Source organism: Elephas maximus, chromosome 18 (assembly GCF_024166365.1).
Source record: "Elephas maximus indicus isolate mEleMax1 chromosome 18, mEleMax1 primary haplotype, whole genome shotgun sequence".
Lineage (NCBI taxonomy): Eukaryota > Metazoa > Chordata > Mammalia > Proboscidea > Elephantidae > Elephas > Elephas maximus.
In genome coordinates this window covers 34,907,077-34,926,553 of record NC_064836.1, presented here as the reverse complement: position 1 = coordinate 34,926,553, position 19,477 = coordinate 34,907,077, and the positions used below count along the sequence as shown (strand labels likewise).

At 39.4% G+C, this 19,477-nt stretch overlaps 1 protein-coding gene across 2 annotated transcripts in view; it reads right to left on the bottom strand.

The window, feature by feature from the left end:
- Positions 1–3,250: 3,250 nt before the first annotated feature.
- ADAMTS5 (ADAM metallopeptidase with thrombospondin type 1 motif 5) overlaps positions 3,251–19,477 on the bottom strand; it is a 61,123-nt gene continuing 44,896 nt past the window's right edge. Inside the window, exons 5-9 of one of the 2 annotated variants that reach the window (XR_007513874.1) lie at positions 17,088–17,271; positions 16,536–16,711; positions 13,526–13,701; positions 12,939–13,031; positions 6,712–6,795 (exon numbers count right to left, since the gene is read on the bottom strand). Coding sequence is in view for 1 of the 2 variants with exons in the window: in XM_049858474.1 (XP_049714431.1) it covers positions 6,228–6,795; positions 13,526–13,701; positions 16,536–16,711; positions 17,088–17,271 (1,104 nt within the window). In the remaining variant the exon portion in view is untranslated. Of the gene's footprint in view, positions 6,796–12,938; positions 13,032–13,525; positions 13,702–16,535; positions 16,712–17,087; positions 17,272–19,477 lie in introns of both variants that reach the window. The other variant, XM_049858474.1, reaches the window with a different exon arrangement.

Sequence of the window (19,477 nt, the reverse complement as noted above, 5' to 3'; positions counted from 1 at the left end):
TCAAGGTCTCACATAGCAATCAAATGTTGGTGCCACTGCTTACGCCAAACTGAACATTTCTGATTTCTGTTTAGTTGTCTGTGAAGTCTATTATTTACAAAGCACAGGGATGATGTTCTCTGACTGATACATTGCACTGAAATGTTAGCAGTATTTGCCAAACCCTAACTGTAGTAAGGTGAGCCAACAACGTGTATGCCATGTCTGAGCGGGTAATGCAAAAATACCGCCCCAAGAGAATATATATTTCTTAACCAAAAAGTTTAGCCTCACAAAGTCACACACAGTATGATCTTCTATCCTAAGTATACTCTCAGTATAGGTAGAAATGTTTCCAATATGTTGGGGATTGTTAAAGAAAAGGCCAAGTTATAACAGTTAAGTGCTTACTGTAGACATGGAGTCGCCATGAGTCAGAATCGACTTGATGGCAACTAACTACAACAACATGGACATAAAACACTGCAAAACTCAAAAAAAAAAAAAGCTGGACACAAATGTTTGAAGGGAATGTTGATGGCTTAGTAAGTCCTGGAACCTGACTCATTTAAAATGCTGCTACCCCAGCCTGATGCTCTTCGAGTTATTTTTTTATTAATTTTTTTTTGCTCTTCAAGTTTTGATGTCACCTTAAGCATGCTCAGATGTACCTGTAGTTTATGTCACTAACCGCTGACCCCTGTTGATCATAAAGACTGTTGGTTGTGCCTATTTTCCAAATGATGAGTATTTAGTTGTGCCCAGTGTTGACAGAGGAGCCCTGGTGGCATGGTAGCTAAGAGCTTGGCTGCTAACCAAAAGGTTGGCAGTTCGAATCTACCAGGTGCTCCTCAGAAACCCCATGAGGCAGTTCTACTCTGTCCTATGGGGCCACTATGAGTTGGTATAGACTCAATGGCAACAGGTTTTAGTCTTGACAGAAAGCTTAGAGTTCTTTCTTGGAAACTGCAAAATCATGAAGCAGAAAATCAGAATTCAAGAATGCCACACTTGATAGTTGATCACTGAAGATGTTAGCAGCTCTTCAATAATTATAACTGTTTCGGATGTGCAATTAAAAAAAAAATAAACCCTGCTTTATTTACAAATCACAGTTTACCTCACAGTGTTGGACTTCGGGTCACTCTGATGTGGCAGTGCCTTCTAGGATGATGGCCACTATTTATTTTTTCATTTGACTTATGGCAGTCCAGATTGATAGTTGGCAGGGCCATGAGATAAGGACCACAAACAGCAAGTGTATTGCTAAAGTGCTACTATATTGGTAGGGTGCAGCCAACTGGGCTACCTAGAGTCTATGTCTCAGTCCTGTTCTCTTTCAAAACCAGCATTTTCTAATAATACAGCCCTTTGTCTTTTCCATAAAACCTGCGTAGGACCAGAAAGCCATTCGTCAGGTTGGATTATTTCCTGATCTGAACACAGTCTGTATTCTCAGTTTTTGGCTGACTAATGCATGGTTTTGCATGCCAACATGTTACCTTACATTGATTGAGTAGAACACGTGTATACATTATAAAGTGATGATAAAACTTGGTAAATCATTTCTGTATTTCATGCTAACACAGCTATTAGGAAGATTGTTTTAGTGGACTCGTCAGTTACATCGAACTACCTGTTTGACAAACTACAAGTTGTTGGCAAATGAGAAAGATAACAGAGAAAACAAACTAGTTTTCTTTTCTGTGTGTCTAAAAGATAAATCACCTTGAACTTGGTTCTATTATGATGACCATCTTTAGATGATCACCTCTGTTCTCATGGCTTTATGGCTTTGAAATTAAAAAAAAAAAATAAAGCTTTTTTATGACCTAAAGTTTAATTATAAATGGATCAGTAATATTCACCAATCATGCTGAAAGAGATTTCACACTCATCCGTAGGGTATTAACAAAATTCCCTCATTATTAAATTCAGTCATTTCACAAATAGTGAACTTTAAGTCACAGTGTAAGTCCTGGACTTCTGAATGTGGCCGCTGTCTTCATCTAAAGCATCACAACGGCGTTGTGAACAAGGATGGAGTCAATGAGCAAACAGGAGAACCAGAGACTGACCCATCAACGGTGTGTGATTCCACAACTGCCTTATTGCTGTGACCAGCCAGACTAAGAAATCATAGCCAGAGGCCAGCTGATGTGGTCAGGGATTCCCCTGCCTGCCCTGAGTCCTACCTAGTATCACCCCCAGGAGATTCAATAGTCGAGGTAAAAAGTCACACTCCTTTCAGTAAACATAGCTATTGAAACAGTTTCAACTACTTTTAGCATTAGAATCATATAATTCCAAATGGTTTGAGGTCTTCTGTAGCTTTCTACAAACATCAGAGACCTAATGATATTAATTTTAAAGGGTGTTTCTAAAGCCGCAAGAAAAAAATTTGGTTTTGCTGTCATTTACATCACTCAGAGGCTATGTCAACACAACTTTCATCAAACCACTCCTGGTCCAAGTTCATCAGAGAAGTAAATGGGCCTGATTCCTACCTGTGTTTTGGCTTCTGTGGGGAGCTTCTAGGTTATCTATATATCAAAGTTTAAAACCTGGCCCTTGTTTGCTAGAGCATTTTTTTTTTTCCTTATCTGTGACTTAGAAAAATTAGTGCTAATGGGACTTAACAGACTTATTAACATAACAACAAGTACTGGGAACCGCTGGTCATAAAAGATTAAATTTGAAATTTCCATAGACAGGAAAACAATAGTATCCGAATGAGAATACATGTGGAATATATACATATACATTTGTCTCATGAAGAAGAAAGCTTTCTTTAAAAAAAAAAAAATACAAAAGCAACCAGTGCTGTCTATTATGTAAACTCACAAAGTGTACTTTATACACAAACATGAAGCATAAATTAACAAAGCAGGACAACAGCAAAACACTTTAAATATAGAGGAATTTGCACATAGTTTTGTTAAATAAGAATAAATAATTTTATCACACAAATTCACATACCAGTTGCAAAAACAATAAATTACTTTTTCTTTTTCAGTGCTGCAACTTTTTAAAATTTTTGCTTGTGATGAATCCCTTAATTCTTAGTTTAATGAGATAAAACTGTTTCCACAGGAAGGCAAAGGAAGTGGACCTTATTGAATAAACTAATTTGACCTTTTCTATTCTGGAAGAAATATATGCTGTTTTGTTTTGGATTCCCTTTTTTTTTTTTTTTTTCTTAATGAAACTTACTCTGGAGTGTTTATTTTTATAAGTGAGATTACGTTCTCACCAACCTGAGTATTTTCACAAAAAAAAAAAAAAAAAATTTTTTTCTTTTTGAAGTAGCAGTCCCAGGCATCCTGAATCCTAGATTTTTTTTTTTTTTTTTCACTTCAAGAAGCAAGCATGGGAAGGCATAGTTTAAAATCAAATGAGTTGGACTAGATTGAGTCACAGAGAATTTTGCCTTTGCTCATCTTTTTTTTTCTTTTTAATATCTACTGAACACCCCTTTTCTCTGAATTTCAATTTTCAGCCTATATTATTTTTTATCAGGAGTTTAGCCATACATTGTCCATTCAATCTACTGATACTTACAAAGGGGGAAAAAAAAAAAAACTAGAGAAAACTCCTCAAAAGCATGGAATAGTGGCTTCTTTGTTCTAAGCTCTCTAGGGTTGCTTCAATGAGAAGCATGAAACCACTATTTTTAGAGAAAAAGATAATAACGAATCACTGAGAAATCATTTTAGAAACCTGTGAATACAGTATTGGGAAGTAGGGAAGGACAGAACAGCTTTGACTCTCCAATTATCCTCTTACTGTTGCTGTGAATATAATCACCAAAAATATTTTTGTCACATGCAAGTTACTTGATTAGGGTTATTTTCCAAACAGAAAAAAGTAAATGTTGGCCTCTCTGTTAATTTCCTTGGCACAGCCAAATGGCTGGGAGATCGGTTTGGTTGGTTTTGTTTGTTTGTTTGTTTCCAACTGATTTGTTTTGCTCCCTGTGCTTGGTGACTGGTGACCTCTCATCAAATGTAGGTTTGTAGTCTCAGATAGGCCTTATTTCTCTAACTGATAATTTATTAAGAAAAAAAAGACCATGTTTCAGTGAAGTCAGTTGATGAAAATCCAAAGCATGGTTATTGGTTGTGTAAAACAACTGTTTTACAAAATAACTTCTTTAGGAAATACTTAAAACAGTGAGACTCCCATTCTCCTGGCTCACAAAAATAAATGTGATATAGAAAAATCAGTTACATAACTTTTTTTATATTAAAACATCTTATAATAAAAAATAAACTATCAGAGCTTTAATGGAACTCAAACAAGGGTTCCCTAACACTCTCATATGAAAATCTTTAAGGAGAGGCACCTTTGGTTTGATTATTATAAAATTTTATAAAGATAGCTGGCTTTGTAATATTTCACAAGGAAGAAGAAGTTCCAAATGAAATGAAACACCCTGAATTTTCTGAAATATGGGATGAGAGGAAGCAGTTTACTGTCTACAAAAAGGTTTTTATGTGCATGACACTAACAACTTTTCAATGTCCATTCAAACTTGGAGCCCTTGTGGTACAGTGGTTAATAGGTAAAACTGCTAACCAAAAGGTCAGCAGTTTGAATCCACCAGCTGCTCCTTGGAAACCCTATCGGTCAGTTCTACTCTGTTCTATAGGGTCGCTGTGAGTTGGAACTGACTCGAAGGCAACCGGTTTTTTATTCAAACTTACAACCTACCTAAACAGGCTATGGAAATAAAGTAACAAACTTCTGGAAAATCATAACATTTCATGACTCAAACACTTACTGGTACAACCGAATCCTTTCCAGTTGGGAAACATTTTAGTACGGTATCAATATAAACCAAAAACCAAACCCAGCACTGTCGAGTCAATTCCGACTCACAGCGACCCTATAGGAGAGAGTAGAACTGCCCGGCAGAGTTTCCAAGGAGCACCTGGCGGATTTAAACTGCCGACCCTTTGGTTAGCAGCCGTAGCACTTAACCACTACGCCACCAGGGTTTCCTCGATATCAATATACTTTATTTTTAACTTTTTAAGGAATTATTGCCTGTGGTGTGGAAACAGTCTTATTAATATTAATAATAACCACTTCTAGAGATGGCCCACTGCCAAGTGATCTTTCATATTCCTATTAAACTAAGTCAACAAAAAGTACAAAACATTGTAAGTCTTACAGAACCCTTGAACAAAACAAGCAAAAACAAACACATTTTAAAGGCTTGCTGGTAAGAGGTATACCAGTGTTGAAGGTGTCAAATGTGATAGAGAACTCTTTGCTGTGCGTTTTGGATGTATATTACACATTGTGAGATATCAGATGGGAGCCACAGAAAGAGAAAGCAGTCGTGAACATAGAAATCGAAAACACAGTGAAATATGTCATTTTCTTACTTTTAAATTCTAACACAGGAAAACTAATTTGTATACTCTTGAATACTGAAAACAGACACACACGCAAACACTAGGTCTATATCCTAATTATGCATTAATTTGGCTGTCTGCCTGAAAAAAATACAGGCAGTCAATGGGTTTAAATAAATGGACCCGTGTATATACTGAAATGATTAGATACACAGAGATCCTCTTTCTTTTGAGAATTTCTCAGAAGATGCCTGCTGTCAAAAATGATATTTGACTAAAATTTTATCTCCTGTAGTCAGAAAGTGTACTAAATCTTATTAAAACAGCAGCATTTTCTTAATTTCCAGTAAACATCCACAGCTCTTTCTAGAAACTGTCAGGAGTTGAAATAGCTGTAGACCTACTTTGGTCAAATACTTTTTTTTATAGAAATATAATTTTTTAATAGAACCAAGTGATATAAAGTGACATATCGAGGGAGATTGTATTTACAAACAGTAAAAATAAGCTAACTGTGTATCAGGGGTGAAAATGATCGTCATGTCTTTAAAAGACATTCTGTAAGAGGTAGGTGACAAGGGGAAGACTGTCTTGCCATCTTCAAATGTCCCCTGATTCTACATTCATCAGTGTTTCTCTCCTTCTTGTAGGCCCAGGGGATTCAATAACTCCCAAGTCTTATTACATGCCAAGGTCACCATCATCACATGAACCAGTGTCCAGCTTCATTTGGCCGGAGAGAGCAGATTCTGCCCATAAATTGACTCCTGTTGACAATGACACTGAAGCATGACTTTCTGTGTTTTAGGTAGACCTCTTGTTCATCACGGTGGTATCAGTGATGAATTATCCAGTTGGCTTTGTGCACCAGCTCGTAACCACAGGCTAACATTTCTTCAGCAAACACTGCTTAAATGCAGAGGGCCTCTGAGAGAGAAGACATCCCTTGGCTAGCTTCCGGTTTCCATCCTGGCACTGCACCGTCCTAGTGTGCCAGCCCGTGTCACAGGTTCTAGAACAGGCTAGCCACGGACCCGTCACCCACTGCAGCTGTGATGTGTGTGACCCCACTTTATTGCTGCCATGGCTAGTAACAGAGTTGACTTTTTGCATCGACTTCTTGGGAACAAAAAAACTGTAACGGACATCTAATGCTTTAGTTGGGTCTGTTGCAAGAATCTGCACTATAAGAATCTCCTTTGTGCCTGAGTAGCCCATCCCATGCAAGAAGTCATCCCTGTGGCTCCAACCACTGTAGTTCATGACTGTTCCGTTGATGTCAATGATCGTCTCTGAAGTGGAGATCATGTATTTTCCATTGATGAGGTACTCACCGTTTTTCTTCTTCAGGGCTAAGTAGGCAGTGAATCTAGTCTGGTCTTTGGCTTTGAACTGTCTAACTTTTATGTGAGTTGCTCCTTCTGGGATCCTCACAACGTCTGTGTAACCCTTACTGGAAGCAGAAAGATCCACAGAAGAGAAAAAGAGTAAGAGAGAGGTAGAGAGAGAGATAGAGATAACAGAGACAGAGAAAGATGGGGGGAGAAGAAAAATAAGTAAAGACTTAACAAATGGGTAAACAGAGAGTCCCTAAAAGTCTTACCTTTTCCTAATACAAGGTCTTAATGCATTTAAGTGATTCGTTTAAAATTAGCTTTAAGATTAATTTTCTTAAGATAAAATTATAGTTAGACTATCATATCGTATACATCTTTAGTGAGTTCAAACGTAGGATGATGCTAGCAACCTGCTCTTATTTTTTAAATGTATATAAACTTTATTTAAAGATTTATGAAAACCCTACCATCCTTATCAAATAAATACTATTACCTTTACTAAGCACTTCATGTCCTTTCTGGCACAAAATGGGAAATACGTAAATACAAAGTAATAAAAATCTACCCTCAGATAATCTTAAGGAACTCTTTAAATTAACTGCTCCCAAACTTCTCTGAACATAAGAATCACCAGGAGATCTTTTAAAAATCCCTAAGCCCAGGCCGCGCCCCAGACGGATTCGATCACTGTATTTCGGGATGATACACAAGCAACAGTGAAGCTGAGGTTCCCCACATTGTTCCAGCATGTAGGCTAGTGTGGGAATCATGGATCTAATTTTCTGTTTGACTAGAGACAAATCAGAGACTCTACTTCCATTTCTACTAGAATTTTGGGTTTCCTGGGACAAGACACAAAATGAAAGATAAAAATTCTGTAACTGGATAATGGTAGCTTAATATTGTCATAAAAAGGAGAAAAAAATGAATCTTTCATGTCTTAGCAAATTTTCCTGACTGTGAAGCATGGTCCATGAAACATCATGGTAGATTCAGGAAGGCATCAAATAAGATAGGGTCTCTAACGGCACATTCTTTGCTCAAGAAAATATCCCAAGGCATAAATAGCTCTATTTTCCATGTTGTTGTTGCAGTTAGTGGCTGTCGAGCTGGCTCTGAGCCACGGAGGCCTTATGTAGAAGAGGACGAAACGTTGCCCGGTCCTGTGCCATCTTCGTGATCACCGACTGGTATATCTGAGCCCACTGTTTTAGCTGTCGTGTCAATCCATCTCACTTAAGGTTTCTCTCATTTTTGCTGACCCTCTACTTTACCAACCATGATCCATAAGCCTGTGAAAAATGCTGTGACAGAAATGCTAATTAAGCACGAAGGAAACTCTGATTGAGGAAGAGTTACCTTTTGCCAATAAAGAAATTACCTTGATACATAATTTTGTGACACGGCCCCGGTATGCTTCACTTTCTTAGTTATCTAAATGGAGGCACTATTGTTTGTGGAGTTTGACTGATGAATGTGAAAGTTAATTATCTAATTTCAAATTCTTGCTCAAACTAAGAAGTTATGGGGCAGCTGACTCATACACTAAAAATTCAAGGGTGTTCCCCCAGTTCAAGCATTCCCTCTGACCTGCAGGGAAGCCCCTGCCCACTGGGCATCTGATGTTCAGCGATGACCAATGTCAGAACTTCCTACAGTGAAAAAAGACAAGATGCAATGCTGGGGATGGTGCTTATTCTGCCCAACCTGACTTATTGCTTTTATTTTTTCAATACATTATGGCCTGGACTTTCTTAGAAGATTTTAAGGATCTTTGTAAACAGATGATATACAAACATACAATGGCCTCAGACAAAGCCAGGAGGGATGCTGGAGTCAGTGTGTGCCTTAGGACATGGAGGAGTATTAAAGCATTTGAACAAGTTCAGTCAATAGCTAGTCAGTGGCTGTACTAGGGTTAAAAGCCAGGACTCCTGACTTCCAATTTGTGCTCCTTCGTTATGCCACAAAGTGTGAGACCCTCATCCCCTGCCAGTCATACTTGACAACACTTAAATGAAAATAAACAAACTTGTTGCCATCGAGTCGATTCCGACTCATAGAGACCCGATAGGACAGAGATGAACTGCCCCATAGAGTTTCCAAGGAGTGGCTGGTAGACTCGAACTACCAACCTTTTGGTTAGCAGGCAAATGCTTACCACTGGACCCTCAAGGCTCCTACATGAAAATAAATGTTGGCTGATGTCCAGACTTAAAGTGATAACAAGCAGGTGTAAAGAAAATAAAAGATAAAGAGCAAGGGACTCAGGCAAGGGAGCTTTCTTCTTTTCTTTTTTCCTAGAGCCTGTCTCATATTCATGAGAATCGGTGGGGATTATCAGCACATTATTATCACATCAAGTTTTGAAAGGCACTGGTAAGTATGAGGATTCGGGTATTGATTTCTTAATACCTTGGTAAAATATGAGAAGCCCCTGGGGGATTCAAATGGTTAAACACTCAGCTACTAACCAGAAGGTTGGCAGTTTGAATCTACCCAGAGGTGTCTCAGAAGAAAGGTTTGGCAATCTACTTCTGAAAGATAACAGTCATTGAAAACCCTGTGGAGCACGGTTCTACTCTTACAAACATGGGGTGGCCATGAGTTGGAACTGACCCAATGGCAACGGATTTTTAGGTTACCCAGAACCCAGTGCCGTCAAGTTGATTCCGACTCAAACTATAATTCTTTTCATGATATTTCTTTATCTTCCTTACACCTTCCTTGGTATCATTAAAATCCTAGACATTACCCAGACTTCCCAGCAACCATAAATGAATACAGTTATTTTCATAAAGCTATTATAGAGTATCTACCACTCATCTGTCAGTTTATTGTACTGTGGTGGCTTGCTTGTTGCTTTGATACTGGAAGCTATGCCACTGGTATTCAAAATACCAGCAGGGTCATCCATAATGGACGTGTTTCAGTGGAGCTCCCAGACTAAAACAGACTAGGGAAAAAGGTCTGGTCACAACAGCCAATGAAAACCTTATGGATCACAACAGAAGACTGTCTGGTATAGTGCTGGAAGATAAGCCCCTAGGTTGAAGGCACTCAAAACACACAGTGGCCTCAACAGTGGACTTGAGCATACCAACCATCATGAAGATGGATGCTAGCATACCAATGACTGCAGGGCTGGGCAGTATTTCATTCTGTTGTACATAGGGTTGCCATGAGTTGGAGCTGATTGGATGGCAACTGACAACAATAACAATTTTCAAGTATGCCTGGGAGGCCAAGAGATTCACAGCTATCTCCAGACTTTAAGTACAGTGCTTGACCTAAAGCAATATATTCACTCATACAAACCAGCATGTTCTCGTGGAAGTGATGTTCTACGGGGGGTCATCAGGCCCTCCCCCTAACACTTAAACAAAATATGTGGTGATATCAATTGATAAGAGCTGTGCAGAAATACGCAACAGGGTAAGGAGACAGAGTGATAATGTCAGGGCTGAGGGATAGGTCCGTCTATTCATTAGGGTACCCAGGGAAGCCTCTATGGGGAGTTGACAACCAGCAGAGACCTAACACAACTCTGTAGGAAGCCCTGCTAAGCCATCTGGGAAGAGTATCCCAGGCAGAGTCTTTCCTGCACAAAGTCCCCGGAAGAGGGTGCCCATTTGGCACATTTGAGGAGTGCTGGGAATTCTAGTAGTATTGGGGCAGAGTGCGATAAGGGAACAGGGTAGGAGGCACAGATGTGGGCAAGGGCCAAATCTCTCAGTGCCTTGTAAGTTACAAAAAAGGAGCCCTGGTGGGGCAGTGGTTATGCGCTCAGCTACTAGCCAAAAGTTTGGGGTTTGAACCCACTGGCCTCTCCACAGGAGAAAGATGTGGCGGTCTGCTTCCATAAAGATTACAGCTTTGGAAACCTTTTAGGGCAGTTCTACTCTGTCCTACAGGGTTGCTATGAGTCAGAATTGACTTGATGGCAGTGAGTAAGTTATAGTACTCTAAGGGAGATGGAAGCTATTGGAGGGTTCCAAGCCAAGGAACGCCATGATTTGAGTTCCATAATAAAGGCCTGCCTCTCTTTGCTTTGTGAAGAAGAGACTGTGAGGGGCAAGGGGCCAGAAGACCAGTTAGAAGGTTACTGGCGGTAGTACAAGCAAGAGACTATAAACACTTGGATTAGGGTGGTAGTGATCTTGGTGATGAGAGGCAATCAGATTCTGTATGTATGCGGGAAGTCGAACTGACAGAACTTGCTGATGAATCAATGTGGGGTGTAAAAGAAAATGAGGTGTCAAAGATGAGTACAAAGTTTTAGGTAGGCTTAAACAATGGAAGGACTAAGCACCCTTCTGCTGAGATAAGGAGGACTGAGGTAGGGGGTGAGTTAAGACTAGGGTCGTATTTGTAAACAGGTTTGAACTTAATGAAGTATTTTAATATTTTTTATCTTGTGTAATCCTCACAACAGTAAGATCAACTGCAAGATAATTACTCTAGAGAAATCTTACAGTAAAGAAATCAGAGTCTTTAAAGATCACATACTATTGCCATTGACTCAATTCTGACTCACAGTGACCATGTAGGACAGAGTAGAACTGCCCCATAAGGCTTCCAAGGCTGTAATCTTTAGGGAAACAGATTGCCACATCTTTGTCCCTCTTAGCAGCTGGCGGGTTTGAACCACTGACCTTTTGGTTGGCACTTGAGCACTTAATCACTGTGCCACAAAGGTTCCTTCAAAGATCGCACAGCTAGTGAATGATAACGTCAGAGCTTGAATGAAAATATTCTGGCCACAAGGTCAACGTTCCTTCTGCTAAATTATAATAGGCCAAGACAACTCATTTGATATATTTAGACTGATCATTTGCATCACATATTACAATCTTGATTTCATTTGACCTGGATCCATAATCAACACCCATGGAAGCAGCAGTCAAGAAATCAAAAGACACATTGCATTGGGCAAATCTGCTGCAAAAGACCTCTTTAAAGTGTTGAAAAGCAAAGAGGTCACCTTGAAGACTAAGGTGCACCTGACCCAAGCCATGGTGCTTTTGATAGCCTCATATGCATGCGAAAGCTGGATGATGAATATCGAAGACCAAAGAAGAACCGATGCCTTTGAGCTGTGGTGTTGGTGAAGAATATTGAATATACCGTGGACTGTCAAAAGAATGAACAAATCTGTCTTGGAATAAGTACAACCAGGATGCTCTTTGGAAGCAAGGATGGGGAGACTACATCTCACATACCTTGGACCTGTTATCAGGAGAGATCAGTTCCTGAAGAAGGACATCATGCTTGGTCAAGTAGAGGGCCACTTAGAAAGAGGAAGACCCTCAACAAGATGGATTGACATAGTGGTTGCAACAATGGGCTCAAGCATAACAATGACTGTGACGATGGCACAGGACGGGGCAATGTTTCGTTCTATTGTATGTGGAGTCACTATGAGTCAGAACCAACTTAAAGGCACTTAACTACTTTATAATCTTGGTCATATCACTTTGCAAGTGGTTGTGCTGCAAAATGACACGGATTGAAACAGTAGCCTGAATAATGGGCTCAAACATATGAAAAAGGATCACGAAGATGGCCAAGATTGGTCGATGTTTTGTTCTATGAACGTTGCTATGAATCAGAGCTGACTAGACAGCAACTATAAACAATAACAAATGTAGCAAATCACTTGTTGTTATCGTGAATTTCTTCATCTTTTCATGTGATATCAAGTATGCAGAGCTATTGACTGTCAATTCCAAACACTTAAAATTCTAAATTTTGCACTTTTAAAGGTGGTCTCTAACTTTATATAGAAAGAATATTTAACAAATAGTACCTAAATTATTATTTTTAAAAAATAATTTTACTCCTAGTCTAGCTCCTGAATTAATTCCCTTTTCCTTCTCTCTTCCCTCCTTTTTCTTCCCTTCCCTTTTCTTTTCTTCTTCACACAATGGTCTGTATCTCTAGGTCCCAAGATATATAGACACATATACAGATATACATAAGCCCCCAGGTCTTGCTTTCATTAAAAAAAAAAAAACGAAAAACCAAACCCATTGCCGTTGATTCCGACTCATAGCAACCCTGTAGGACAGAGTAGAACTGCCTCATAGGATTTCCCAGGAGCTGCCCTTTTGGTTAACCGCCAAACTCTTAACCACTGCACCACCAGGACTCTGCGTTTTATATATATATATATATATACACACACGCACATATATCTGTATATATATAATTTACGTATATATATAGATGTAAATACATAATATACATATATATATACCTGTATATATTTTTTTGCCAGTCCGCCATATAGCATATTTTAAGCTGGAAATCAGTACCTCATAAACATACATATTTAAAGCGAAGATGTAACCTAGGGCCATGAGAGGAAGTAAAAGCAAACATTACCATATCTATATTTGTATACAGCAGATATAAATCAGGAGAATTTGCTATCAAACGGGATCGCTGCCCATGCTGCTGCAATTAACTTAGAGTTTGCAATGAGAATTTTTCTTGTTTCAAGAAAAATACAGGTGAATTTGTTCATGAAGAACAGAGTTACAACAAAAGCCAGGCTTCTTTTCCCAAATGACGTTTTAGGAAGAATAGATATGAAAGTTACTACTGAAGAGGAATGTCATCCACTTTTTGGTCTCGGTGCTGGCACTCTGCAAGACCATGTTCTCCATGGCTGCTGTGGTTACCTGCTTCTAAAGGCGCCACGAGTTTTCACTCAGCAACCAGAGCCAGGCCTGACTTCCTCCTCTGATGGCTTAGGATGTCACGCGAGTCCCTTCTTTATCAATTCTGCAGAGTCGAAAGCTGTGTTCAGTTCATCTAAGAGCACTGGTTATGTTACATTACCTTTTTTTATTGAAGGTCCCAGTGACCTTTGTACAACTAGAGTTGTCTCCTCCACAGACCCCACACTTGTCATACTGTAGCTTGGAGCCAATGATGCCGTCACAGCCAGTTCGCACGCACTTCCCTCGAACACAGACAGAATTACTGTACGGCCTACACTCGGTCCCGTCGGTCACCTGGGGCAGGAGAAACACATCGGCAGTGTGAAACACCTGTGCGTAGGCCTCTGTTCTTTGGATGAACAAAAACCAACCCTAACCCGTTGTTGTTGGGTTGATTTCAACTCGTGGTGACCCCATGTGTTATAGAGTAGAACCGCTCCATAGGGTTTTCTTGGCTGTAATCTTTACGGAAGGGGCCCCAGTGGCACAATGGTTAAGTGCTTGGCTACTAATCAAAGGGTTGGTGGTTCAAACCCACTCAGCAGTTCTGTGGGAAAGAGACCTGGTGATTTTTTGCTGTAAAGGTTAAGGCCTAGAAAACCCTACGGGATAGATCTACTCTGCCATATGGGATCACTGTGAGTTGGGATGGATTCAACAGTGCCCAACCACAACAGCAACAATCTTTATGGATGAAGATTGCCAGGCCTTTCTTCCGTGGCATAGCTGAGTGGGTTTGCACTGCCAACTTTTAGGTTAGGAGTTGAGCACAAACTGTTTGTGCCACCCAGGGATCCTCTGATGGACAAAGAAGTTCTTATTTGTAAGTTCTGAGTTTTATTAGACTAGATGGTACCTTGAAAAGTAAACAACCTTATAATGAAAGAAACTACACTTGACCTTAGCCAAGGAGTTCACTGTAGCACTGTTCACATTAGCCGAAAGGTAGAAACAGTCTAAACGTCCAGCAACGGATGAATGGATAAATGAAATGTAGTCCGTACATACAATGGACTATTACTTAGCTACAAAGAGAAATGAAGTCCTGATACATGCTACAACATGGATGAATCTTGAAAACATTATGCTGAGTGAAATAAGTCAGTCGCAAAACACCGAAACACACATACTGCATAATCCTACTTACATGAAGTATCTAAAATAGTGAAGTTATAGAAACCAAACTTTATTAGTGGTTACTAGGGACAAGCGGGAGGGAGGGATGGAGAGAGGAGTACTCGATGTTTAGGGGACACTGAGCCTCTGTTAGTAGCCCTGGTGATTAGGTGCTTAGGTGCTCAGATGCTAACTGAAAGGTTGGCAGCTCGAGCCATCAGCCACTCCTGGCGAAAAGGGTGCAGCAGTCTGCTTCCGTAAAGGTTGCAGCCTTGGAAACCCCGTGGGGCAATTCGACTCCGCCCTATAGGGTTGCAATGAATCGGAATCAACTCAGTGGCAATGGGTTTGAGAACGTTTGTTAAGGGTGATGGAAAAATCTGGAAATGGATAATGAACAACATGATAAGCATAATTAATGTCAAAAAATAAAATAGCTTGTAAAAAAAGAAAGAAAAGTAAACAACCAACCCCCAAAACCCCATAGTTTCCAGAAGTATTAACTGAAAAATCCTTGGCATCCTGATAGGAGATTTAGGATAAATCTAGGTGTGCATTTTCTATCTTTTTTCCAACAGAGCTTCACTCCAAATGTATTAGGAGACCCAAGGTGCTCATCTCTATTTCTGTAAGCATACTTTGTTCCCAGGGTATAATCTTTCATTTTTACTTTGAGAGAAACAATCTTTTCTCTTAGTGCTGAGAGGTAACACTGGTACAGAGAGCTGAATACGAGCAAGCTTGAGAATCGAGATCCTTCCACTGTTGCCTATTTGTTATTACAGTAATAAATTTGAAAACCTAAACCTGACTTTCAAAACCATGTCATGGATGGAACGCATGACCTACTGTGTGATGAGTTGTTAGACGCCAAAAGAGAGATTAAAGATTAGTGTAGAAAAAGAAGCCTAGGGCAGCCAGAGAAAATCACCTCCTGGAATAGATGGGATATGTTTTGAATAAAGAAATTAATCTATATTAATTAAATACAAAACATAAAAACCAACAAGGTAGAAAATAGTGTGAACATGGATTGTGTTTTGGTTTGTGAATGTGTATATATAAACACACGTCGACATTTTGTATTTATGTAGACACAAAACTCTCTCTTTTCATATACGTGTGTGCGTCAGCATGTGTGGGTGTGCGTGTGTGTGAACCAAAACAGAATGTACTGCAACAGATTAACAGCATTTATCTCCAGATGGCAGAAAAACACCCAGGTGATTTTTTTTTTTCCTATTTCAATTCTGCAATATTTTAAAAATGAAAACGTTACTTTTGTAGGAAAATGATATAATAGTTTTAAAATCATGTAAGTTGGACATTCATTTCTTTGTCAATAACATGTCATAAATACCTAAAAGCCAGTTTCAGAAGTTGGTTTAAATGTAGCACCTGTTTGCAAATTAGATGAGCGTTATTTTTAAACTGCTGTATAACACTCGTTTTCAGGCATGAAGCTGTGGTATAATTTGAAAATGATCTGCTGAGAAAAACAAGGGATAATTAGCCTCAGACACATCATATCCAGGGACGCTGATTCGCCTTAAGGATGCCAGGCTTACACAGAAATCTGGGTCAGGGACGGTCTAGAAACCTGTCCGCATGAATCAAAACAAAAATTCCTAAGTGACTGACAGACAAAAGAAGAAAGCTTTCTTGCCTTTTTATAATTTTTTAAATAAACTCATAAATGTGCCTAATTGTTTTTCTTTTTTTTTTTTTGGCAAATAGGAAATATAGTTGTTCTCATGGTTATTTTGAAGATCGTTACATTTAAAAACAAAACAAAACAAAAAAACCTTTAAAACATTTACTTGTTCTGTTTATAAAATAATTTCATCCATTGCATAAAGTTTGAAAACATGGATATTACAGATGTGAACACAAAAATCCTTCCGAATCTAATTGCCAGGAAAATCATGTTAATTTGATATCTGTAGGCTTTTTTCTACCAAGTAATTCTGCACAGGATGCCTATTGCTTTCAGACAATTGGTGTGCAGTTACCTTTGGAGAAAATACCACGTAATAGCCGGTCCCCTTAGCTCTGCAGGTCAGTTTGCACACGTCTCCCGGCAGGACACCCGCATATTTGGGAACCCATTCCACAAATACTTTGACTCCTTTTGCATCGGACTGATAGCCGTTTTTGGCCTCACACTGCTCGTGACGAAAAGATTTTCCTAGAAAACGAATACGTTACCATTATTATTTGTTCAAAATTTAGACATATTCTGGTACATTTAAGTAATTCATTTTAAGGAGAAAATGCTGTTTTTTTTTTTTTTGCTAAGCTTCTTTATGTACCACCGTCGAAGAATTTTATCTAGCTATGAACAGTTAAAAATAATGGTTATTTTCTTCCAAATCCCTGAGTTCTGAAACTACTGTCCCTAATAATTTTTCAAATCACTGATGTATTTTTTTATTGATTTGTACATTGGTGGAATCATCCAGTTAAATATTAATATTTCATTTATTCAGCCTCTCCTATTTATTAGCGGTAGATACAAACTACGCTTGGCACATGTGAATTGCTGACACTCGGGAGCAGCATACCATTGGGTGGGCAGGGCATGACATTACAGGAGCGGTAGATAGCCCTCTTCCCTGTGCAGTAACGGCCATTGTTTCTGGGCACAGGGTTATTGCAGTGGCGATGAGCAAATTGAACTCCTCCTCCACAGGAGCGAGAACATTGACCCCAGGGGCCCCAGGACCCCCAGTTGCCATGGCTTGAAGTCTGAAATAGAAAATAGAGGATATTTCAATTCAGAAGGGAGGAAAATGTTCAAAACGTACATTTGGAAATCACTTGTATTTGAAGACACAGTGGAAACGTCATCATAAACCAAACCCACTGCCATTGAGTTGATTCTGACTCATAGCGACCCTATAGGGTTTCCAAGGCTGTAAATCTCTGCAGAAGCTGACTGCCACATTTTTTTCCCACAGATCCCCTGGTGGTTTTGAACCTTTGGGTTAGCAGTTGATCACCTGAGCCACCAAAGCTTAACTTCATCATGGATATAGTTTAATATTCGTTTTCATGGTCCTAAGTATTGGATTCGCTGGAATTGAAAATCCTTTCTGATTCTAGGCAATTAATCTTTTCCAGCTGCCTCTTGACATTAAAAGGTCTCAAAGTTTCACCTTACATACTGGGCATAGCGCAAGGACCTAACATCTGCTTTCCCTGGACCACTGTATAATTATGGCTTCTGCTATTGTACATTTCTCTTAATAACAAACGAACCGTGGTTAATATTTTACCCACTATGATCCTGGATCTTTAAAGAACTGTATGATGCTAAAAGTTTTGCACAATGCCAGGCATTATTTTATTGTGCATGCATATTTTTCTCCGTCTTTAGTAATAAAGGTTGCAGCCCTTTTCCCTAAAAATCCTGTCCGTGACAGACCCTTTGATACATACATAAACTGAATTTTGCTGACCAGGGTTTGGCTTGGCTGAATTCCTATTAGATGACAGCTAACCATGTAGAGAAGAAGTGCGACAGGTATGGGAGTGCACCCGTGCCATACATGAAGACACATGGCACATGGAAGGATGGGTCTATATGACAGTGGTTATAAGCTCAGCTGCTAACCAAAAGGTCAGCTGTTTGAATCCACTAGCTGCTTCTTGGAAACTCTATGGGGCAGTTCTACTCTGTCCTATAGGGTTGCTATGAGTTGGAATTGACTAGATGGCAATGGATTAAGCCCATTACTCTGAAACACTACAGAGAGACTCCAAAAGAAAGAATACTACAAACTTCTGACTTGAGGGACTAACTACATGAAGAACTTGCTCTGGCTGCCTGTGACATCTCTGAGGGTGCCTGGCTGTACAATAGTGCTTGAAAGAGAAACCAAAACCAAAGCGCCTGCCATTGAGTTGATTCCAACACAGGGCAACCCCATAGGACAGAGTAGAACTGCCCCACAGGGTTTCCAAGGCTGTAATCTTTACAGAAGCAGACTGCCACATCTTTCTCCCACGGGGTGGGTGGTGCTTTCAAACCACTGACCTTTTGCTTAGCAGTCAAGTGCTTTAACCACTGCACCAACAGGGCTCCCTGGAAGACACAGGAAACACTAATATGGAAACACTCTTTTAGGGATTTTGAAAAACCGGCAAATGAGAGTGAGCAAAGACTTTGATCCAGACTTGAAAATTAAGGTGGCCATTGCTGACCTGAAGTTGGCCAGTGTGTGTGTGATCGGGGAGGTGTTTCCCTGAAGCAGGCACAGGTTACATTAGCTCCTAAAGTTAGATTAACTATTAACTTGCTATAAGGAAAAAAAAAAAAAAAAACCTTTTTGAAGCTCACTGTGTAATTGTGAGGACCTGAGTGTCAGCTTTACTACTATTTCCTTATTGAATTTTAATAAATTTATTCTAAACTTTACTAAAAGTTTGAAAGTAAACTTCAAAAAAGTGATTTGGGGGCCTTTCTAGGTGACGCAAATGGTTAATATGCTTGGCTGTTAACCAAAATGTTAGAGGTTGAAGTCTATCCAGGGGCACTTGGTGATCTACTTTAGAAAAATCAGCCATTGAAAACCCTGTGGAATGAATGGATAAGCAAAATGAGGTACACAGATCTAGTGGAATATTACTATGTCCTTATGAGAAATGAAGTTCTGATGCACGCCACAGCAAGGATGAACCTTGAAAACATTACATGAAGTGAAATAAGTCAGTCACAAAAGGACAAATACTGTATGACATTGTTTATACAAAAATAAACAAATATATAGACTCCAAAGCTTCTCATTGGTTACAGGAAGTGGGAAGGACAAGGAAAGGGAGAGTTTTGCTTGAGGGGCATAGAGTTTACAATGTCAGTGGTAGAATGACCAGGAAAATGACAGGGATATGGGCTGTGAAACATGAAAGGTATAATCAACGTCACTGAATTGTGACGTAGAAACTGTTGAGT